This window comes from Rhinoderma darwinii, chromosome 3 (assembly GCF_050947455.1).
Source record: "Rhinoderma darwinii isolate aRhiDar2 chromosome 3, aRhiDar2.hap1, whole genome shotgun sequence".
In the NCBI taxonomy this organism is placed as follows: Eukaryota; Metazoa; Chordata; class Amphibia; order Anura; family Rhinodermatidae; genus Rhinoderma; species Rhinoderma darwinii.
In genome coordinates this window covers 288,880,049-288,905,630 of record NC_134689.1, presented here as the reverse complement: position 1 = coordinate 288,905,630, position 25,582 = coordinate 288,880,049, and the positions used below count along the sequence as shown (strand labels likewise).

Below are 25,582 nucleotides of genomic sequence, written 5' to 3'. Positions count from 1 at the left end.
TGTTAATGCCATGCCTTGGCTTGAGAGTATATTTCCACTGTCCCGGATATCTCAAACATTGTGGGATAGACCCCACCTGCTTCATTTGTGTTATCTTAAAACCTCAGTATCCAGTATACAACAGCTGATCCCCTTAAGCCGTGTTTGTGTTAAAGAGGCAACCATGCTTGCTCTGCAGCTTTTTAGTTTGGTTTGGGGTTATTTTTTATTAGGCTTAATTGTAGAGATTCAGAGCCACAATACAGTTTCAACACAAATAGAAATAAAACAAACTTTTTTCACTATTAACTTTTCAGATACTGCTTTTATAAGTACATTGGGGTTATTTACTAACTGCAAAATATACAGCATGTTCCACCATGCATGGGCCGAACGTCTCACATAATGTCATAGTAACATGGCTTACAAAAAATGTCTTCTCTTAGCAACACACAAGCACATACCTACCACCCCTACTAGTCTGTGCAATGTAGAGGATGCCCGTACATTGCACAGAAAGGGTGTCCGTACTGCAGCCGTGGTGCATACGAATATGGAGATTATTCAATTCTGAGGACTCTAAAGGGAGGCAGTGGATTTTTTTTTATTAATACATATAATTCAAAAGTCCTCTTATTCTTCAAGAATAAGATGGCTAAATAAATATATATCTCAGAAAACGCCTTTAAATTAACGGCAAAAATATATTTTACAGTCATAATGAAATAAAAGCAATGACCGTATTCAGTTACTTGATTGTAAATGCATTTATAGCAAAAAAGAGGATACACTGAGACAATAAGTATTCAATAAGGCAAAATTCACAGAATTGGGTAGATTCACTAAGCTAAATGTGGTAGAATTCTGCCTCAATTTGCACAGATGACAACTGGCGTACATGCCCTGCACCAGATTAATTATGGGTTTTCAAACACTTTTTTGCGCCTCACTAGACCATTTTAAAAAGGGTTCAGAAAAGGGGGTAATGCTTAGCGGAAATGGAAATGGCTAAAAATGCACCAGACAGGGCAGCAAAAAGTTGTGACACACATGCCCGATTTCAGTGGTCTATCACTTGTTCCGTAACTTGCCGCAGTTTAAAAAAAGTAACATGTGAAACTCGCGGTGCACGTCTAGTGCTGCCGGCTTGAGTCCAATCATATGCACACTTTCCCTACCCACTCTCCAGCTGCTGATTAGCACATTTCTCTATGCAGAGTAAGGCCTCATGCACATGGCCGTGCCCATAATCATGGCCCGCGGGCACGGCCGGCCGCCGACACCCACGGGCCGTATTTTCATGCCGTGCTCCCATACAAAGTATGGGAGCACGGCCCGTAAAATCAAAAAAGTAGGACATGCTCCATATTTCCCGGCACGGTTCTACGGCACGGACACCTATCCGTACCGCTACGGAAAGGTGTCCGCGGCCAATAGAACTGGACGGGTCCGTAATTGCAGACCGCAATTACAGAGTTTTTTTTTACGGTCGTGTGCATGGGGCCTAATAGGGAGAAATGTGTCAATCAGTGGCTGGGGGAGGATTTAGCTTGCAAATTATTGGACTCAAGCCTGCAGACGGGACAAGTGCCTCAAATATAGGATGTAAGCTCTCTACAGCAAATATCGAAAAAGCGATATCCTGCCGAAAACTAAATTTATGTTGCCCTTTACCCCTTCCCACAGCAGCCATTTTTCAGATTTTCACTTTTGTTTTTTCCTCCCCACATTCCAAAAGCTATAACTTTTTTATTTTTCAATCAATATTGCCGTATGAGGATTGATTTTTGCGGTTATAGATATAGTTATAGATTTTCACGGCACCATTTATTGTACCATATAATGTAGTGGGAAACTGGAAAAAAAATGTAGGATGGAATAGGAAAAAAAACTTGATTGCTCAATATTTTTGGTGGTTTTGTTGTTATGGCGTTCACCGTGCAGTAAAAACTGCATATTAACTTTATTCTGCGGGTCAATACGATTACAGCGATACCAAATTTACATAGTTTTTCTTAGATTTTACTACTTTTACAAGGAAAAAACTGATTCTTAAAAATAAAATTTGAGTTTTGTCGCAATATTCTGAGAGCCATAACTATTTTTCCCTCAATTGAACAGTGGGAGAGCTTATTTTTTGTGGGGCGAGTTGTAGTTTCTATTGGTACCATTTTGGGCTACATGAGAATTTTTGATCATATTTTATTTCATTTTTTGTGTGACCAAAAAACAGCGATTGACGGTTTTAATTTTTTTACTGCATCCACCGTGCGCACTAAATACTGATATATTGTAATAGTTCAGACTTTTACGGACGCATTGATACCAGTTATGTTACTTTTTTTTTACATGGTGTTTTAGGGAAAATGGGAAAAGGGTTTATTTCTTAACTTCTAATCAATTATTTTTATTTTATTTATGAAAAAAAAAAACTGACTGTTTTTTTTACATGTCCCACTAGGCGACTTGAACCAGCAATCGCTGGTATTGCAGCGATACTAAAGTATTGCAGTATATCGTGATACTGACAGTCTCCTATGAAGCAGTTTCATGGGAGTACAAAGATGGCGGACCTTCATCAGGCCTCCAAGATGCCATGCACCCTCGGTCGTGTCGCAGGGGGCCGTTGGAACGTGCAGTGGTCGCTATTGACAATCATTCCTATAAGACTCACATCGAGGCTGTGATAGTAAGGAATAGAGAAACTGACTTCCAATCCACACGAGACGCTGTAGCAGTTGGAGAGTCCTATTGCTGGTCACATGACACGGCTGAGGACCAGAAGGGAGTGAATAATTCACATTTACAGCCACCAGTAGAAGATTACCTCCACCACAATTTACAGAATGTGCCTCTAATGGGCCAGAGAATAAAACATTTTGTGGGAGTGCTCCTTTAAGCAGGGCAGCATAAAGATCCGACAGATTCTCTTTAAACCAGGAATAATCTATTTGCCCCATTGCGCCCCCACATGCAAGATTACCAGAGGACTCACAATGCAAATACCTACTGCCTTTGATGCCTGACACCACTGTAGGAACTGCCAACATATACAGTTTATATAACAGATTCTGCAACGTTATTCAATGCTACTTTCTCTGCTTGCGCAAGAAACTCTTCTTAGTGTATTCTGAATGCCATTATAGTTTGTGCTTCCTAACTACCACTTATCGTCCTGTCTGGAGGACTACCACCTCCCTACTGGTAGCTATATATATCAAAGTGGGAATTAGATGTTCAACTCTAATATTACATTGCAGCACTACGATATCCAGGAAACAGAAAACATGAAAAGATTGCATAGGAAATGTCCAGATAGAAGGAAGATTTTAAGTGTTATATGTGTACTGAGAGAAACGGATGAAGGAAAGATTAGCTTATCCATTTAGGCTTTAAAAAGCATCTGTCATCAGGATGCTGTAGTCTAGCTTTTGCATTTTACAATTATATAGCTAATATTCTGCAGTATGTGAAGGTTTCCTTTTTGTTGTTTTTTTTATTTTTTCAAATTTTATCCTCTTGAAGAGCTAGATATTTTTGGCCTTAAAGGCTATGCAAACTTTTGAAGGCAATTAAAAAAAAAAAAAACACATAAAATAAAATCAAAAAGAAAAGAAAAACATTTTATTTAATTTTGAACAACTTTTTTTAAAAAACAAAAATTTATTTTTGAAATACAGCTTCCATGTGTCCTGCATACATAGAAGCTGTATCTTGCCGTCAGAGCCAAATTAGTCAGGTCAGCAGGACCGACGGCTTATTGAACACATCTAAATTCATGCACTTAGATGTGATAGATCACATCTGGATCCTGCGTGTCAGAGACATGAAGGACCAGCGTTCAACGAAGCCGTCAGTCCCGCAGACCTGACAGATTTGGGTTTGATACAAGATACAGAGTCTATGTCTACAGGATGCATATCTTAACAATTAAACATTTTTTTTTTTTTTTTATAAAAAACCGAATTAAAAGTGGTGTAAAATAAAATAAAACATTAATTAAAAAGAAAATTGCCTTCAAAAGTTTACATAGCCTTTAACCCCTTCCCGACATTTGTCGTAAGTATACGTCAAGGAAAGCCAGTGCTTGTTGTATACTTACGACAAATGGATGGCACCGGCTCAGAAGCTGAGTCGGTGCCATTATCCCCGGATGTCAGCTGTATCTTACAGCTGACACCCTGCAATGGCAACCAGAGGCCTAATAGTGGCCTCCCGGTCTGCCTAATACGGAAAATCTTTCAGTCCCCACCCGGAGGCGGGGCCTGAAAGCCTTCCGTAGCCGTCGGCTCAGGAGATGAGCCGGCGTCATCAGCAGTGGATGTCAGCCCAGATGCGAAGCTTAATCGGCTTGCTGTCAGTGAATAACTGACAGATCTAATACATTGCACTACATAGGTAGTACAATGTATTGGAAAAATAAATCTGACAGTTGGACCTTCAAGTCCACTAGTGGGACTAAAGAAAAAAGTGTAAAAAAAAAGTGTAAAAAAAGTGAAAAAACAAAAGTTGTAAAAAATATAATAAGTTTCAAGTAATAAAATAAAACACAATCACACTTTTTCCCTTATCAAGTCCTTTAGTATTGAAAAAAAATTAATAAACCATACATATTTGGTATCGGCATAAACTATAAACAAATTATGTTATTTATTCCACGGCGTAAAAAAAAAAAACGTAAAAAAACAATTCCAGAATTTGTGTTTTTTGGTCACTTTGCCCTACAAAAATTGAAATAAAAAGTGATCAAAAAGTCGCATGTATCCAAAAATGGTACCTATAAAAACTATAACTCGTTTCGCAAAAAACAAGCTCTTATACAGCTCAGTCAACGAAAAAACGTAAAAAGTAATGGTTCAACATGGCGACAGAAAAAATAAATTCTTTTTACAAAAGTAATCTTATTGTACAAAAAGTTGTAAAACATAAAAATGTGCTATAAATTAGGTATCGCTGGAATCGTACTGACCCACAGAATAAAGTTGACATGTAGTTTATAATGCATGGTGAACGCTATATAAAAAAAACGAAAAAAATGATGCCAGAATTGCTGTTTTTTGGTCACCTTGACGCCCAAAAAATAGGATAAAAAGTGATCAAAAAGTCGCATGTACTCCAAAATGGTACCAATAATAACTAAAGCTCATCCCGCAAAACAACAGCCCTCATACCACTAAGTCTATCAGAAAATCAAATTAGTTAGGGCTCCAATAAGTCAGGATTATACCAGGACAACACTTTCCCAGCAACATTCCCCAAACTGCAAAGGTGCGGAGTGTGGACCAAAAGAGGGATAAGAAAGGACATTTATCAGTGTGACACTGGCCTGTGCAGAAAGGATTGTGTCACAGCGTAACACACAACTATAGATTATTTTACCCCATTATTATACCACCTGACTATGCCCCTGATGTACTCTGCCCGGCTTACATGCCCCCACATTATAAACTGAAATACCAGTAAAACTCCAAACAAAACTACTGCCAAGCAAAATCCACACTTCAAAAGCCAAAAGGCGCTCCCTCCCTTCTGAGCCCTAGTGTGCCTAAACAGCAGTTTACTTCCACATACATGGCGCCGCCATACCCGGGAGAACCCTTTAAACAATTTTTTGGGTGTGTGTCTCCAGTGGCATAAGCTGGGCATGATATATTTGCCACTGAAATGGCATACTTGGGGAAAAATTAACATTTTTACTTTGCACCATCTGCATCGCCTTCATTTATGGAAAAGACCTGTGGGGTGAAAATGCTAACTACACCCCTTAATAAATGCCTTGAGGGGTGTAGTTTCCAAAATGGGGTCACTTCTCAGATGCGACATGGCCTCCGCAAACCATTCCTGCTAAATTTGAGCTCCAAAAGCTAAATGGCGCTCTTTCCCTTCTAAGCCCTGCCGTGTGTCCAAACAGCCATTTATGACCACATGTTGGATATTGTTTTACTCGGGAGAAATTACTTTACAAATGTTGTGGAGCTTTTTCACCTTTAGTCCTTGTGGAAATGAGAAAAAATTAGCTAAACCTTTGCTTCTGAGGCCAGTGCTTCAGTCCAGTAGCACATTAAAGCCACATGTGGGATATTTCTTAAAACTACAGAACCTGGGCAATACATTTTAAGTTGCATTGCTTTGGTAAAACTTTGTGTTACAAAAAAATAGATTAAACATGAATTTGTGCAAAAAAAAATATGAAATTTGTAAATTTCACCTCTACTTTGGTTTAATTCCTGTGAAATGTCTGAAGGGTTAAGAAATGTTCTAAATGCTGTTTTGAATACTTTGAGGGGTGACTTATTGGGGGGGGGGTTTTAAAATGGGGTGACTTATTGGGGGTTTCTAATATATAAGGCCCTAAAAGCCACTTCACAACTGAACTGGTCCCTAAAAAAATAGCCTTTTCAAATTTTCTAAAGTTCTAAGCCTTGTAACGTCCCAGAAAAATAAAAAGGATGTTCAAAAAACTATGCCAATCTAAAAGACTTAGAGAGATGTTAATTACCAACAATACTGTGTGGTATAACTGCCTAAATTACAAGCAGATACATTTAAATTGAGAAAAATGCTAATTTTTGCAATTTTTCACTACATTTTAGTGTTTTTCACAAATTAACCACTTAAGGACACAGCCTAGTTTGGACCTTAAAGGAACAGTGTCATCACAAATTATTTTTTTATATGTTAAAGATGTTAGTGCTTTATTAAAAACGTTTATATTCATTTGTGTGTTTGTGTTTTACTTTTTCTTATTTTTACACTTTTTCTTCCCTATGGGGGCTGCCATTTTTTGTTCCATTTCTGTCTGTGTCGATTAACGACACATACAGACATGGAATACGGCAGCCACAGTCCCATAGGGACTGCGAACGGCTCCCGTCCCATTGACTTCCGTGTACGGCGTCTGTGTGGGAACTGCGCATGCGCCGCTCCCACACAGTCCAATTCGAAATTGGCGCCGTCCGGCGCCATTTTCCTGTGGACCGGAAGTCGCGGCCGGACAGTAATATTACTACTTCCGGTCGCGGCTTCCGGATTTGTGCACTTGGACCAGCGGCAGCAAACAGAGCGGACGGGCCGGAGGGAGCCGCGGCGGCAGGAGCAGGTAAGAGATTTCATTGTATGTTCGTGTTTACTACTGTATGTAAACCTACTACGCTGTGTGTTAGCTCAAAAAATGGCGACACACAGTGTAGGAGGTTACACCGTTCAAACCCCTCGTTTATCCCGGCACTAGCCAGGATAAAGGAGGGGGGGATGCTGAGAGCTCACTAGAGCGAGAGCTTTTAACCCAATGTTGCAATGCTGCAATTTTGGGAAATAGCTCCATCTAGTGACCAAAAATGGGTAGTATTATAAATTAGAAATAATTTATAATATTTCCTGACTCGTGAAAAAAATAAAAAAAATTTGAACAATGTTTAATCACCCACACACTAAATGTTTAATAAAAAAAAAAAAAACATGTTTTTCGGGCAACACCATGCCTTTAAGGCTCAGAGCCCATTTTTCAAATCTGACATATTTCAGTTTATGTCGTAATAACTTCGGAATGCTTAAACCTATCCAAGCGATTCTGAGATTGTTGTCTCGTGAGACATTGGGCTTCATGTTCGTGGTAAAATTTGGTCGATATATTCAGTGTTTATTTGTGAAAAATTGCAAAGTTTAGAAAATTTAGAAAAAAATAAAATTTTTCTGAATTTAAATGCATCTGCTTGTAAAACAGATGGTTATAACACCCAAAATTGTGACTAGTTCACATTTCCCATAAGTCTACTTTAGATTGGCATAGTTTTTTGAACATTCTTTTATTTTTCTTGGACGTTAGAAGGCTTAGAACATAAACATCAATTTCTCATATTTTTAAGAAAATTTCAAAAGCCTTTTTTTTAAGGTACCTGTTCAGTTCTGAAGTGGCTTTGAGGGGGCTATGTATTAGAAACCCCCATAAAACACCCCATTTTAAAAACTAGACCCCCTCAAAGTGTTCAAAACAGCATTTAGAAAGTTTTTTTTAACCCTTTAGGCATTTCACAGGAATTAAAGCAAAATTTTTTTTGCTGAATTTCAATTTTATTCTATTATTTTTCTGTAACACAGAAGAATTTTACCAGAGAAACACTACTAAATATGTATTGTGCAGATTCTGTAGTTTTTAGAAATGTCCCACGTGTGGCTCTAGTGTGCTCGTGGACTAAAACACAAGCCCCAGAAGTGAAGAAGCACCTAGTGCATTTTGAGGCCTCTTTTTTATTAGAATGTATTTTAGGCAGCATGCCAGGTTTGAAGAGGTGTTGAGGTGCGAAAACAGTAGGAATCCCCCAAAAGTGACTCCATTTTGGAAACTACACCCCTCAAGAAATTAATTTATGGTTGTTGTTACCATTTTTTCACAGAATTTATTTGAATTGGGCTGTGAATTTAAAAAAAATTTAATTTTTTCAAATAAGATGTAGTTTTGCCTCTAAATGTCTTATTTTCACAAGGAATAAAATACCCCATTTTGTTGCACAATTTGTCCTGAGTGCGGGAATACCCAATTTGTGGTGATAAACTGCCGTTTGGGCCAATGGGAGGGCTCAGAAGGAAAGGAGCGCTATGGGTTCTTTGGAGTCCAGATTTTGCTGGATTGGTTTTCGGGTGCCATGTCGCATTTGCAAAGCCCCAGAGGTATCAAAGCAATGGAAACCCACCAGAAGTAACCGCATTTTGGAAACTACACCCCTCAAGGAATTCCTTTATGGGTGTTGTGACCATTTAGACCCCACACAGTTTTTTCACAGAATTTATTTGAATTGGGCTGTGAATTAAAAAAAAATGTAATTTTTTCAAATAAGATGTAGTTTTGCCTCAAAATTTCTTATTTTCACAAGGAATAAAATACCCCATTTTGTTGCCCAAATTGTCCTGAGTGCGGAAATACCCCATTTGTGGCGATAAACTGCCGTTTGGGCCCATGGGAGGGCTCAGAAGGAAAGGACCACCATTTGGCCTACTGGAGCTTTTCTGGTGCTAAGTCATGTATACAGAAGCCCCTGAGGTACCAGTACAGTTGAAACCCCCGAGAAGTGACCCCGTTTTAAAAACTACACCCCTTAAAGGCATTCGTCTAGAGGTGTAGTGAGCATTTTGACCCCACAGGTATTGTGTAAAAGATAATGCGCAACAGATGGTGCAAAGTGAGATTTGCAATTTTCGATACATAAATGCCATCTCAGTGTCCGATATATTGTGCCCAGCATGCGCCACCGGAGATATACACCCCATAAACTGTAATGTGGGTTCTCCCGGGTACGGCAATACCCTACATGTGGCTATTAACAGCTGCCTGGGCACACAGCAGGGCTCAGAAGGGAAATATGAGGGGGATAAGCTGTGCGCAGCGCATCAGGGTAAGTAAAACAGGGGGCGATTGAAAATCAAGGGATGTATGATAAATTTTAAAACACTTTCATACGGAGACCTGGTTTTTCGGGACACGTGTCGCATTGATATATTGTGTCCTTCCTTATCCCCCCTCTTATAGCAGACTTTGCACCTCTTTTGACTTTTTCCCTTCTTGCCAGTTTGGGGAAATTCTCCTGGAAAGTGGTACCCTGGTACGATGCGTGTGGCCCTCCTTCTTTGTCCCTAAAGATTAGGTTCCTGATAACCACCTCTTAAAATTCCAGGAAAGTTCCCGTCTGGCCTGCACATCACCGTAGCACGTACGCATTGTACAATGCCATCTGTATGATATGCACGGCCAGCTTCTTATACCACACCCTCAATTTCCGCATGGCATTGTAGGGTTTCAGGACTTGATGTGACAAGTCCACCCCTCCCACGTACCTATTGTAGTCCAAGATACAGTCTGGCTTGGGGGGTCTCTGTACTGTTACCTCGTACAGGTACATGGGCACTGGTGTGGCCATGTATTGTCGTCAATACAAGGACATCTCTCTTATCCTTGTACTTGACACACAATATATTGCTGCTAGATTGTGCCCAGCTCTCACCCCTTCTTGTTTGCCCAAGCAGAGTCTTAGGGCAGAGTCTTGTCGTGTGAATGTAGCCTTACTGATGTATGGCAATCCAATCTTTTAGGGACATGCTTACACAGGGTATATATACTGCGTAAAAGTACACAGTGCACCAGCCCTGGAACCCAAAGAAAATCCTGGCTGAAAAATCGCACTAATTTGTGTCCGCTGCAGAAAACAGCGGTAAAAATGAAAAAAACCAAAAACCTTGTACTTACCCTGGGCCGTAGTCATAGCAACATGTCCCTCCGTTCGGAATCGCAGCTTTTCCGCTGCAAAAATCGCAACTTTTGTGATTTGTTGTAGGTTTTATCTCCCCATTAAATTAAACTGTGAAAACTCACAACAGAAAAGCAGTGATTCAAAAAAAGCACTACAGGTCAAATTATGAAAGTTTTTTTACGGCAGATTTTTTACGCAGCGTGTGGATGAGATCTGTTCAAATATCGTCCACACTGCTGCTACTGTATTACACTGTGGATTTTCCGCAATGAAATACATAAATCTAAGTGTGAAAATGCCCTTATGGTTAACTTAACAGTGGCCTAACAGTAGGGAATGTGTGGAACAGCAATATAAGTAGTAGACAGACTCTAAATGTGTGTGGTTATATGCAGAAAGAGCCAAAGAGACAGAAGCAATTAAAGTGACAAACAGCCACCCTGAACTTGCTTATAACCTGCCCAGATGAATAGCATAAAACCATGTCTAATATACACATTCACGTACACTAGACTAAACCTAATAGTGATACTCATTAGCCAGAGTTCATGCCTTTCGAAAGAGGCTCTGTCACCAGATTTTGCAACCCCTATCTGCTATTGCAGCAGATAGGCGCTGCAATGTAGATTACAGGAACGTTTTTATTTTTAAAAAACGAGCATTTTTGGCCAAGTTATGACCATTTTTGTAGTTATGCAAATGAGGCTTGCAAAAGTCCAAGTGGGTGTGTTTAAAAGTAAAAGTCCAAGTGGGTGTGTATTATGTGCGTACATCGGGGCGTTTTTAATACTTTCACTAGCTGGGCATTCTGATGAGAAGTATCATCCTCTTCTCTTCAGAACGCCCAGCTTCTGACGGTGCAGATCTGTGACGTCACTCACAGGTCCTGCATCGTGACGGCCACATCGGCACCAGAGGCTACAGTTGATTCTGCAGCAGCATCAGCGTTTGCAGGTAAGTCGATCTTACCTGCAAACGCTGATGCTGCTGCAGAATCAACTGTAGCCTCTGGTGCCGATGTGGCCGTCACGATGCAGGACCTGTGAGTGACGTCACAGATCTGCACCGTCAGAAGCTGGGCGTTCTGAACAGAAGAGGATGATACTTCTCATCAGAATGCCCAGCTAGTGAAAGTATTAAAAACGCCCCGATGTACGCACATAATACACACCCACTTGGACTTTTACTTTTAAACACACCCACTTGGACTTTTGCAAGCCTCATTTGCATAACTACAAAAATGGTCATAACTTGGCCAAAAATGCTCGTTTTTTAAAAATAAAAACGTTACTGTAATCTACATTGCAGCGCCTATCTGCTGCAATAGCAGATAGGGGTTGCAAAATCTGGTGACAGAGCCTCTTTTTAACCCTGTCTTCCAACATTAACACTACACAATCCTGTGCTGTAATTTTCCCACACACTTTCCTCCGGAGAACGTTCAATAATATTTTAAAATAAAAATTTTACTCACATATAGCAGGTACACTGTACAAAGTCAACACTTCCAACTATTAACCCCTTGCCGTTGCAGCCATTTTTTTGTTTTTTCATTTTCGTATTTTTCTCCCTGCCTTTCAAAAGTCATAACTTCTTTATTTTTCTGTCAACATAGCCATGTGAGGGCTTGCTTTTTGCAGAGAGAGTTGTAGTTTTTATTAGCACCGTTACCTGTACCATGTAATGTACTAAACAAACGGAGAAAAAAAATCTTTGTGGGGTGGAATAGAAAAAACAGCAACGATTCTCCATTTTTTTTTGTCTTTACGGAGTTCACCGCGTGGTAAAAACGACATGTTAACTTTATTCTGCAGACCAATATTATTAAGTCAATACGAAATTTACAAGTAAAAAAACAATTTGTTAAACATTTTTTGTTTACGTCACCATATTTTGGGGGGTGGGGGGTGGTAAGGTGACCCAAAAAAAAATTAAGCTTTTTATATATTTTTACGGCGCTCACCCTGCGGGTTAAATAACGTTATATTAAAATGGTTCAGACGTTAACAAAAATGTTAAACTTTATATTTTTTTTGTATATTACAAAAACTGACTATTTTTTCCATTGGATTTTAGTTCCCCTAATGAACTTAAAGAAGCGAATGCTTGATCGCTGGTACAATACACTGCAATACTTGTATTGCAGTATATTGTGATTTTTACGTGCTCCTATTAGGCCCTGCTTCTGGAATCATTTTCATACCAAAAGTCCAGAAATAGCCGTTTTAAAGTAATTTGCAAAGTCTCTAACATATAATCTCATATTTGTTTTTCTTGCCTGTGTCCCTCCTTGGTGCTGCTACTAATCTGTGCTTCTGGAGGGGGCTCTGAGCAGAATCAGTCTCTTTCCCCCTCTGGCAGCTAACAATATAGTCCCTTCTTACTTTCCAATACAGTTTTACAAACCTAACAAGCTGAGAAGTTCCCTCTTCAGCTATACTGCCTTTCTATTGAAAAGCCTCTGCCACTTCCCTGACATGCAGGGCAAAAAAGCTATTTCCAGTGGCTGCTCTGCAGTGAACAGAGGATCACTGTGCAGAGAACGGTCTGTGGGGAGAGTGACTGAGCATGCATGTCCACCCGCACTCCGCTCATTAGGTGGACGTGCACATTGCTATAAACTTTGTACACCAGGTGGCGCCATGCTATGTTACTAAATATAACTCTTCACTTGATCATGTTAATGAGAAACATTAGTCATTTTTCTGATCTATACAATGAATATGATATTTAATGGTGGGACAACCCCTTTAAGCATTTAGGTAGAACAAGGAAGTACAAAACTGTAAGAAAGAGAACTTTAAAGAGAACCTGTCACCTGCCCAAAAAACTGCAGCCAACAGTTAGATTGCAGGCGCCTCACAGATTCTGTTGCTCTTTATTTTTTTCTTCTAGCCCCCACCGTTGCGGAGATATCGGTGCCGTTAGTTCTGGTGTCCGATATGCAAATGAGACCTTTGACTGTCAAGTGGGCGGGTAACACCTGTCACTAGATAAGGGGTAACCGCCCACTTGACAGTCAAAGGCCTCATATACATACCGGACAACAGAACAGAATCTGTGAGGCGCCAGCAATCTAACGGAGCGGTCAACTGCAGGTTTTGGGCACGTGACAGGTCCTTTAACCTACTGTAGACAGACATGAGACCGATCACTGAACATAAGATTTCTTCTCTACAACGTGGTGGCAATCTCTCATCAAGGCACATATGCAAATGCGAATCAATCATATATCCCTGGAAAATCATTGCCAGAAACTCACATTACTGTGATGGAGGCTTTAGCAATGTATCTTTTCTTAAGTTCTCCAATCAAAGGAACGTTACAGGACTTTTGACCTCCTTTTGCAACGAAGTGCATTTGCATGAACCCAAGTTCTAAATTACCTCTCTGTTTTTAAGTTATTTAATCAGTGTATTTTCTTATTAGGCATGATGTCATTTGCATTGTTGAACCATAGGATGGCTGACAATTGCTTTTAATGACTTTACCCAGCACATGTCACAGATGGGCTTGCAGAAGGTCTGCTCATTATTAAAAACAGGATGCCTTTGCAGAACGAAGTTAACTATTATGCTATTAACTCCTTCCATGTCCACAACAGTTATTAGTATACATACAATATGTCTGTATGTCAATATCATCTCTAATGAACATATTCATATAACCAGGGCCAGCCATAGGATAAATGGCTCCCCGTGTGAAATTATCTTTCGGCGCCCCTCCCTCATCATAAAAAAAGTCCCATAAAAAGCGTATAATGCCCCCCACAGTATAATGCCCTATGTAGTGCCCCCATACAGTATAATGCACCTTTAGTGCCCACATACAGTATAATAATAATCATATTTAATAATATAATATATTATAACCCCTTCAAGGACACAGTATTTTGTCCTCCAATTGTGCCCACACAGTATTATGTCACCACCAATTGTGCCCACACCAGTATATTGCCCCCTGTAGTACCCCTACACAGTATAATGCCTGCTCAGTGGCCCCCACACAGTATAATGCCCCCTCCCCTGGCTGCCACACACAGCCCCTTCCTGTAGATAGTGCCATACAATCTTCCTGTAGAGATAGTGCCATTATCCCCCACCTCCTCCTTGTAGATCGTGCCATACAGCCCCCCCCCCACCTCCCCCTTGTAGACCGTGCCACAAAACAAACAAAAAAATTTGTACTCACCAAGGCCCTGTTCCCACGATGAACTGAGATGCTCCACGACGGGATCCTTGCGTAGGCCAGTGTGATCCTGTAGCCTAGTACAGAATTTTCCAACTTTTTCAGACTCGAGGCACCACTGGAAAAATAAAATTTCCTCAGGGCACCCCTACCAAAAATTGTTTTGAGAAAGACAGAAAACGGCTAAAAACAAGCACTACACTCTTAGCGCATGTTCACACAGCATTATTTGTAAGGCAAAAAAATGTGCCTCAAAATTCCTTCAGGAATTTAAAAGCAGATTATGAATGGACAGCGTTGTTTGACTTTTTTTTTGCGTTTTTATTTTAAGCCGTTGAAGTGAATGCAAAAGATGCAGACAAAAAAGCACTCCAAACGGGCGCCGCAGGTATTTTCTGCCTCCTATTAATTTCAATTGGAGCTCAGAGGTGGAAACCACTTGAAGACTATCAGCCCCCCACTCAGAGTAAAATGACCACCAGCCCCCCACTCACAGATTCCCCCCTGTAGATAGTGCCACACAGACCCCCAGGTAGGTAGTGCCACACAGCCCCCCCGGTAGGTAGTGCCACACAGCCCCCCCGGTAGGTAGTGCCACACAGCCCACAGCCCCCTTGTAGATAGCACCCCCCCCCCCCCTATTCCTGTAGATAGAGCCACTGTAGCTCCCTGAAGGAGCGGAATCCCCCTGTGGCCGGGGATTCCGCTCCTGGAGTGCTCCGCTTTATGTCTCTGTCCATATATGGACAGTGACATCAGGGGCAACTCCTGAAGCGGAATCCCCATCCATAGCGTTGTCGACGCTGTGACCGGGGGTTTCACTCCAGGAGAAGCACCTGTCGTCCGAGTCCATTTATGGACAGTGATGTCACTGGTTCTCCTGGAGTGGAATCCCCCGTCACAGAGTCGGCAACACTGTGGACGGGGATTCCGCTTCAGGAGTTTCCCCTGATATCACTGTCTATATATGGACAGAGACATCAAGCGCTCCGTCCAGGAGCGGAATCCCCGACCACGCGGGGATTCCGCTCCTTCAGTGAGCTACAGTGGCGCTAGTAGATGGCAGAGCAGGGAGATACCTTCCTGCTCTGCTATAGTGGCGTCGCTACCGCTGTAGCAGCGGCTGCTAGCGGCACCGCCGTCCATTGGCGGGGGGCGGGCGGCACGGGCGCCCTCATGCATGGTGTCACCGCTAAAAGTCGCCCGGGCGCTTCCGAGACAAGCAGGGGAAGAGAGCCAGCGCAACACCCCCTTCCACCTGCTGGACGCGCTCTGTGCAGTGGCACAGGTCACACACCCCTAAGGCCGGCCCTGCATATAACTAAGCATTTCTGATTAAAAGTCCCTTAAAAAAATATATATATATATATGAGCCGTAGACCTCTCAACACAAGTGGTTACATTAGACACTACGTCATTTATAATCGTATTATTTACCTGAATTCCTTTCAGTCCACACAGGAAGTAACTGTGCCACAAAGGTTTTGTCTTATTAATCTCAATGTCATTGAGACTTGTTGAAAAGTCCCTACAAAAGAAAAGAAAATGTTACATTCATGGAAAAGTATAATTCCATAGTTTTTTGCTGCCACATGCTGGCACAACAGGGTATAACAGTTAGTAAAAATACATTTGTTCTAGCAAGAAAACATTTATAAATCTAGACGCATAATGTTGGTTAGAATAGAACATGGTTTTCTAATTAAACTCCAACTATCACAAAATTGTACTTGCGCAGAATATATGAAGGATGGCTTGAGAAGATTGGGAAGACCTAGCAACCACACAATGTATGATAATGAATGCTACAAAGGGGGAAGCCTGGCATAGCTGCTGTGCTCACATGTTCGTTCTCAGGAACACCTTATAAGACCAAATTAGGGTCATTTGCTCTAAAAAGAATAATATTGATTATTATGCCCAAGTTACATGGCAACAAGATTCCTCATTTACAGTGCCTATAGCGTCAACACTGCAGTGCACCTTTCAGTAAAGTACAGTATAAAGCCTCATGAACACTTCCATTTGCCGTCGTTCGGCCATTAGTAACGGATTTGTGAAACACGGACCACACACGGATGGCTTCCGTGTGTAGTCCGTTGTTTCACGGACCAAATCAATGAAAAGGCCGAGACTGTTCGGTCAAAAACAGACAGGAGTAGGACCAGTCCTATTTTTGACGGAACGGCCACACGGTTCCATTAAAACAACGGAAATGTGCATGGCCCCATTGAAATGAATGTGTCAGGGTGCTATCCGTTAAAAAAACGGATAGCACCTTGACGAAAAAAACTGAAGTGGGAATGAGGCCTAAACTACATAGTGATCTGCAGTAGTAATTAAAACCTTCCCTTTTTACGTGGCTATCCGGGTAAAAAAAAACAACAACAAAAAAAAAAAAGATAATGCAGTTTTCACACTGGCCGTTAGAGCAGACAGTATGCTGATGCTTCATATTCTCTGTAGTTTATATATTAGCTTTGCTATATAGATTGAGCAGAGTCATCTCATTATCATTAGAAGGTGGGCGAGTTAATGAGAGTTTAATTGTACTTTTGGAGGCCTATATAAGGTAGGATGGTTACACTATACATTATACACACAGATAAGGTTAGGTATTTATCGCTCTGGTCTCTGGGGGATGGGGCTGTACTCAATCACGTCCTGGAGGCTGTAATAATCTATGACATTTCTGTGTCAATTGACTCCTATTCATTTTAGCAGCCATAAAGCACACACATCCTGCGGCACTAATCAAGCAATGCAAGAAGAAAATGTATCTCTAATATGGCAGCTCTTAGGAAAGGTTGAAAACAAAAGCAAAAAAAAATAGCATACAGCATTAAAAAGTTTATTTCTCTTTTACAGACTTAAATTTAATTAAACTAAACTTAAATACATAAGACTTTATCTTTAACTAGTCTGCTGCATTCCTTGTCCTCTACATTGCTTTTCCATCAATCCAAGGGACTGAATTTGACATTGTGCGTCTTAATTCGAAAATAAAAATATTTCTAGGTCTAACATAATCAGCGCAGTATGACAATGCTGCTAATGTTGGATATTAAACCGTCTGGAAATCTGGACCACGTTAGCTGAGCGTTCCACTTATCTCATCCAATTGAATCAATAAGCTCCCTCTATTAAGAGATGTTCAGAGAAAACCAAGAGACTAAATTGAAACATTACTGGAATTTATGCACTCTGTAGATTAGGATAATATTGGCAATAAACTAGCTCATCCTCCATATGCCTGGGGTTAGCCTTGGGGCACCAGAATGCACACTATCTGTGGTCTGTAAAATGCTGAAAATAATTTAATAAGACAACTATTATCAACATAAAGGAAAAACACAAGTCATGGATACATTGCAATCATTTAATCATTTGCAATTGAACCTCAAATTGGAACATATGATTGCAAAGCTTTACCAGTCTAAAGTGAATCTAAAGAGGATGTGCCAAATAATAGGAAATCAGAGATGGACAGAAGTCTTGAATGAAAAGTGGCATTGCAGCGAGGCCATGCTCAAAACTAGAGGTTGCAGAGATTGTGATTCCATCTACATACCATAATCATCATTCATAAAGTAGTCTTAGAAAATATGTGTGTTGGGAAGAATGGCTGTGAAAGCAAACAATTTGCGTGACTATTTCATGAAAGTCGCTGTCTAAATCTAAACAATCCTTAGAATAGGGTGGGCAAATGTTTCCAGATACCAAACTATTTTTGTCAAGTTGGAGCCATGTGATCTATTGACCAACAACAATTGCCCCCCCCCCTGCAAAAGAAGGGTAATGAAGTTTAGTTCGCCCCAACAAACTGCCAGATAGGGCAGTATGCAGGGCGCAGCAAAAAAGTTTTATGTAGTGCCATATTATTGACCCTCCAATGCTCCTCAGAGCATATAACTGAGGTTCTCAGGTTGCCACACTCAGATGTCCCCCTTTACTGCTGCTCCAACTAAAGATGTCTCTAGTTACAGCCTGAGCTAGCCTCGGATGTCTCCCATATAAAATCAACAGCCCATAGATGTCCCAACATAATAGCGATAGACCACTGATGACATCCAAATAAAAAGCATCAGACACAGATGTCCCCCTATAACAGTGACAGCTTACAGATGCCTGCCATGCCAATTACTGCCCAAAAGATGTCCGACATAGCAGTGACAGCACACATATGTTGTCCCCCTCCCCTATCGCCTACTCATATGCTCCTGCGCAGGCTCGGCTGCTAATTTTTAAGGGGGAATAGCAACCAGTCATCGTGATCCACTGGCCACCAATCAATGGTGATCTACACCGTTCTACCCTTTTATGAAATATTACTTCACTTAAATGGACATTAAACTTTAAAGAAAACTTATGCTAATCTAAAAGGATACCGGATATATATCAACTTTGTAATTTACTTACTGTTAATATTAAGTTGTTTTATCCATGAAAAGGCTTTGTAAAGTTGCTGCCACTAGGCATGACCCTTCCTGTAATCACTTGTTGTAAAGCAAAATCTGTCCCTAGTTACAGAGCAGATGAGACTGACTGCAGGAAGTGGGGGTGTCTCTTCACAGCCTGCCCATAGAAGTCTATGGAGAAAAGAGGGGGAGCAGGAGGAGGGAGCAGAAGCAGAGACACAGAAACGCTGCACATACAAGTGTCACATAGGGTTCGTGGACCCACTGGGCTGTACCGCCTTGGCGGTATGGCAGCTGGCCAACAGGGCACAGGTCACAGTCTATAGTTCGTATAGGGTACCTGTGGCAGCTCGGACAGTAGCAAGGCAGGCTCGGCTGGGACTATGCAGCAGGTAGACGTCAGGCGTGGAGTAGCAGGACAGGCGTGGAATACAGCACAGCATGGCACTTGACCAGGATAGCACGGGAAACATGATACAGGTACGGGAAACACTAGGAACTGGAAAACACTGGGAGACCATTTGCTTAGACAAACTAGGATACGACAAACAACGCTCTGGCAGCGAAGCAAGGGGCTGGGCCCCTCTTATAGTCCAGGGCACTCATGGGCTGATTACACATTAAAGTCCAGTGTGCGGAAGTGAGCGCTGGCGTCTCCTGAGGAGGAGACTGGGGCCAGCACTCGCAGACCCATGGCTGCGGCCGTCAGGAGGAGAGTGAACCTGACAGCCCGCAGCCACGGACATGACCGTATCCCCCCTCTTACGCCCCCTCTTATTGGGACCAGAGAGAGAGAGAGAAACTTCTTCAGAAGGGTAGGAGCATTGAGGTCCTCCTCTGGCTCCCAGGACCTATCTTCAGGACCAAACCCCCTCCAATCCACCAAATAAAAAAAGTCTTTCCTCTCACTCTCTTGGTGTCCAAGATCTCCTTAACCTCGAAGGTGTCTGAAGGGCCGCTGGAGGCAACCGCAGGGCTAGGAGTCTTGGTAAAGCGGTTCAGAACCACTGGTTTCAGGAAAGAGACATGGAAGGAGGATCCTGAGGATAGGAGGCAGCCGAAGCTTGTAGGCGACAGGGTTGATCTGCTGCAGGATCTCGAAGGGTCCGAGGAACCTGGGGAGCAAATTTGTACGATGGCACCCTCATTCGAATATTCCTGGAGGACAGCCAGACCTTCGTGCCCGGAAGAAACTGAGGAGGTTCTCTTCTCCTTGTGTCCGCCTTCCGTTTCATGCGGTTGACCGCCAGCAGGATGTAGGATCGAGTATACTGCCAGATCTGCAGAAAGTCCCTAAAAGCCGTGTCAGCAGCTGGTACCTCGGACGGATCAGGCACTGGGAGAGGAATTTGTGGGTGTTGGCCATAGACAAAGAACGTTGTCTTCTTTGTGGATTCGGTGGTGTGATCATTGTAAGAAAATTCAGCCCACGGGAGCAACTACACCCAGTCGTCATCAAGCTGCTTGGAGTTGAAGTGGCGTAAGTAGTTTTCCAAGATCTGATTGATCCTATCGACCTGACCATTGGGCTGAGGGTGGTAAGCAGAGGAAAAGTCTAACTTTACACTTAGGAGTCCTCAGAGGGCTCTCCAGAACTTCGAGGTGAACTGAATCCCCCGATCAGAAACAATATACTGCGGCAAGCCGTGCAGGCGGAAGATGTGTTGGATGAACAGCTTGGCCAGTTGAGGAGGAGAAAGACCGGTCAGAAGGTCTGGAGTGAGCGACCTTGTTAGCTGCACACACTAAGCAGGAAGAAACAAAGTCCATAATGTCCTTGGGCAGTGCGGGCCACCAGAAATAACGGGCAATCAGATCCCGTGTCTTACGGGTCCCCACGTGACCTGCCAGGCTAGAGGAGTGTCCCCAGTGGAAGATTCTCCCTCGGTCAGCCAGGCGCACAAAAGTCCTCCCTCGAGGAATGTCCCCCAACTTGCAGGCGGTTGATAGAGACAATGCAAGATGGATCAATAATGTTCTGTGGAATTCCCATGGTGTCTTCTGTCTCAAAAGACCTGGACAAGGCATCAGCCCTCGCATCCTTATCGGCCGGGCGATAATGGAGCTCAAACTGAAACCTGGTAAAGAACAGCGACTACCTGGCCTGACGAGGGTTCAACCGTTGGGCCGTCTGAAGATAGGGGAGGTTCTTGTGGTCCGTAAAAAAATCAGGATGGGATGAGCTGCGCCCTCTAGTAGATGTCTCCACTCCTCCAGGGCCAATTTGATGGCCAGTAACTCCCGATCCCCAAATCGAGTATTTGCGTTCTGCGGAAGAGAAGAGCTTAAGAAAATATCCACATACCCTTGACTTGCCCTTGGAACCTCTCTGGAACAGGAGTGCACCAGTACCTACAGAGTATGCGTCCACCTCCAACGAGAACTGTAGAGAAACGTCTGGATGATGGAGAATAGAGGCTGACGTGAAAGCACTCTTTAGGCTATTGAATGCGGACTCTGCCTCAGAAGTCCACACCTTGGTGTTCATGCCCTTCTTAGTGAGGTTAGAGGTAGGAGATGTCAGTGAGAAGTTTGGAATAAACTGTCTGTAAAAGTTGGCGAATCCCAGAAAGCGCTGTATGGCCCTCAAGCCATGAAAGCGTGGCCATTCCAGGACAGACTTTACCTTTTCAGGATCCATCTTGAGACCTCTATTCGAGACAATGTAGCCCAGGAAAGGTAGAGCATCCTTTTCAAACACGCACGTCTCCAACTTGGCGTACAGATGATTCTCCCTGAACTGCAGAACACTTAAGGGACATGTCTATTATGAGTCATAGGATCTGGAGAAAAAAAAAAAATCAAGATGTCATCAAGACAGACCACAACACAAACATAGGAGGAGGTCACGGAAAATGTCATTAACGAACTCCTGGAAGAATGCGGGAGCATTAAACAGGCCAAAGGGCATTACTAGATATTCATAGTGTCCATCACGGGTGTTAAATGCAGTCTTCCATTCGTCACCCCGGCGAATCCGGATTAGGTTGTAAACCCCACGCAGGTCTAGTTTGGAAAAAATCTTGGCACCACCTATACGATTGAACAGTTCAGAGATCAGTGGCAACGGATATTTATTTTTCACCGTTACTTGGTTGAGACCCCGGTAGTCAATACAAGGACGCAGGGAACCATCCTTCTTTTTGACGAAGAAGAATCCGGCTCCTGACGGGGAGGAAGACTTCCGTATGAAGCCCCTCTCCAAGTTCTCTTTAACATAGGCGGACATGGACAGAGTCTCTGGCAAGGACAGCGGATATTCCCTACCACGGGGAAGGGATGCACCAGGAATCCGCTCGATAGGACAGTCATACGCCCAATGTGGGGGCAGTGTCTCCGCCTCCCTTTTGCTGAAAACGTCCGAAAATGCAGCATAATGACCAGGCAATCCTGCCAATGACCGAGGCAGAGGAGGCGGAGCCGAACGATTCTGCACCAGGCATTGGCTGTGACACTCGGGGTCCCACTGGAGAACCTCTCCAGAGTTCCAGTCCAGGACTGGGGCATGTAGTCGGAGCCAAGGCAGGCCCAGCAGCACGGAGGACACAGAACGATAGAAGTTCAGGGTGGAGAGCCCCTACTTGGAGCCTCAGCGGCATGGTCACAGCTTTAATTCGGTCTGGCAGAGGTAGTCCATTTACCGATGCAACCATCAACGGTCTCATCAGAGGGGTAGTGGGTAATTGAAGAAGGTCCACCAGGTCTCTACAAATGAAATTAGCAGCGGATCCAGAGTCCAGATACGCAGAGACCTGATGCGTTTTCTCACCAGACACTATGGTCACGGGTATGGACAATTTAGACGGGAGTCCTTCTTTGCCCAAGGTTGTCTTTCCTACCAACCCTAGGCTTTGGTGCTTTTGGGGACACAGACGCACAAGATGGCCTCCGAGGCCGCAATAAATACAGAGTCCCGAAGTGCGTCTACGTTGTCTCTCCTGGGTAGATAGCTTACATTGGTCCATCCTCACAGACTCCTTAGGAGGATCGTCATCTGAGGACGGCAGGGGTTGCTGCAAGGTAGGAAGACCTCCCTCCCAATGAACCTCTTGGAGCCGTTCTCGGAGCCTTCTATCAATCCGGGCGAACAGAAGGATGAGGTCATCCAGGGTAGACGGCAGGTCTATAGCGGCAACTTCGTCCTTAATTTTAGGAGACAGTCCATGCCAGAATGTAGCCACCAGGGCCTCATTGTTCCACAACAGTTCTCTCACCAGGGTACGGAAGTGGATGGCGTACTCTCCCACAGAGATGTCTCCTTGGGGTAGGTTCAGCAAGGAAGCCGCTGCAGAGGAGACTCGTCCAGGCTCCTCAAACACTGTGCGAAATGTCCGGAGGAACCCCTGGAAATCACGGGTCTCTGGTCCTAGTCTCTTACAGATAGGGTTCGCCCATGCCAGGGCCTTGCCAGTAAGAAGAGAGATGATGAAAGCGACCCTAGTGCCATCAGACGAAAATGCCCTTGAACACAGGCTGAAGTGGATCTGGCACTGGTTCAAAAATCCACGACAGGTACCTGCGTCTCCATCATAGCGGTCAGGAAGTGGCAAAGAAAATCGAGGATCAACACTGCCAGGAGGTGTAGTAGGAGGAACGGCAGCTCGTGCTTCCTGCCGACGTGCGAGAATGTTCAAGGCCTGGAGGAGTTGGTCCTGTTGAGACCGGAGGTCCAGCATATCCATCCGCATCTCTTGTGACGTCATCTTGGTTTTGGATCGACCAATGGCATCTGGCCAACAGGATGCAGGTCAGTCTATAGTTCGTATAGGGTACCTGTGGCAGCTCGGACAGTAGCAAGGCAGGCTCAGCTGGGACTAGTCAGCAGGTAGACATCAGGCGTGGAGTAGCAGGACAGGCGTGGAATACAGCACAGCACGGCACTTGACCAGGATAGCACGGGAAACAGGATACAACAAGTCTATGGAGAGGGGAGGGGAAGCAGGAGGAGTGGGCAGAGAACGAGACAAAGGCTGCTGGTAAGAGTTATAGCTCACTCATCCTAGTGCTTGATTCACACTGCTGTATAATGTACTCCATGCTACTGCTAAATATGTGAGATACAATATAAAGAGCAGGATTCTCCTCTTCTATGTGTGATATGTATAGAAGACATGATAGCAGTTAGGCTGCGCCCACTAGCTCAAAGAAAACTGAGAATTAGGGAAAGTCTGCAGAGGGGAAAATTGCAAAAAAATGCAGAATACAAGTCATATAATGGTCAGGTATAGTGTTATTCCTCATGTATACGCATATGACAGCTTATTCTGAAAAGTCAGCTGAAAAGTTAGGTACGGTTTAAGTTTTAGGCATGCCATCAGCTGCTTTGGTTTCCAGTACTATTTTTATGCTAATAACACGCAGCTCAGGGGCAGATTGAACCACAGCTTGTTTTTAACTTTATGTGCATCCTCAGAAGGTAGAACCAGTTGACTAAAGCTACAATGGGGAAAAGGAGCCCTAGGTTCCCTGTCCTGCTGTTCAGCTCGGTGGGCGCTCCTAACCATTGATTGACAACGATCTCTGTATTTATACCCATACAGGGAAGTCTGTCAATTACCGAGTAAGATCATTCACTGGACTCATAAGCCCAGAATGAGCAGAGGTAATAAATCACAAGATATACTGAATTTTTTCCCACAAAACTATATATCATTCTGCTCAGCTCCCCGTATTCTATACCATGCTACCTGCAGATAGGACTAATTACAGTACGGGACAGTTGTCCTGCAGCGAGGCAGGGACTCCTAGCGTCGTACATAACTATGATGCTAGGAGACCGGCTCCCTGCAGTGTGTTCGGTCCGGGACTTGCAGCCGAAATACGTTCCATCCTTTACGGACGTAACATTGTCGTGTGAACCCAGCCTTAGAGGGTGGGCAAGTTAATTGTCACGGGGCCCGAGAATAATGAATCTGTCACGGGTCCAGAGGAAGGTGGTGTAAACCTACTTTATCACCAGGGATTTGACAAGGAGCAAACCCAGGGAGCAGAGTCTAAGGTGACCCCTGGTTTTCACCCTTTACCGCCTATACAGGAATCTGGACTTCGCTGCAGAGGAACCCCAGGTCGCTACCCCCAGACTAGTCTCCCTTGGTGATGGACAATGTAAATAGGTGTAGTACAAAATCAGAAGAAAGTATACTGAGTCAGGCCCCATGCACACGACCGTAGATTTAATCCGTAATTACGGTCCGCAATTGCAGACCCATTCATTTCTATTGACCACGGACACCTTCCCGTATATTTGCGGGAAGGTGACTGGGCCGTAGAAAGACTCCACAAATTATGTCCTATCTTTGCTTTTTATGGACCGTGCTCCAATACTTTATATGGGAGCACGGGCTGAAATTGCGGGTGGTTGTCCGCGGCCGCCAGCCATGCCCGTAAATCACGGACCACGATTACGGGCACGACCGGGTGCATGAGGCATCAAGTATAGCAAAAATGGAGGAAGGCGGGCACTCACAGTTCGTTGAGCAAAAGGTCAGGGCAGGCCGCAATGGTTTGTCACAGGTCACTAGCAGGGGGTCTGGCAGGCAAGGATAGTCAAAAAAGTACAGGCAGCGGTCAATCACAGGAAATCCAACAAAGTAATGGTTATGGAAACACCAGACTAGCTAGGAAGAACCAAATTTGCTTAAGCAAGGTGAACAGGAAAAGGAGGATCTTGAGGAAGCTGGGTGGACATATTTGGGGCGTGCAGGCCCTTTAAAAGTAGGGAGAATCAGCGCACACACTAGGAGAAGGAGAGCTTCG

The 25,582-nt window shown here is 43.4% G+C and overlaps 1 protein-coding gene across 1 annotated transcript in view; it reads right to left on the bottom strand.

Moving 5' to 3' along the window:
* GALK2 (galactokinase 2) overlaps positions 1 to 25,582 on the bottom strand; it is a 331,206-nt gene that overhangs the window by 264,919 nt on the left and 40,705 nt on the right. The window contains exon 4 of the mRNA XM_075858034.1: positions 15,846 to 15,936. Coding sequence (XP_075714149.1) covers positions 15,846 to 15,936 — 91 coding nt within the window. The remainder of the gene's footprint in view (positions 1 to 15,845; positions 15,937 to 25,582) is intronic.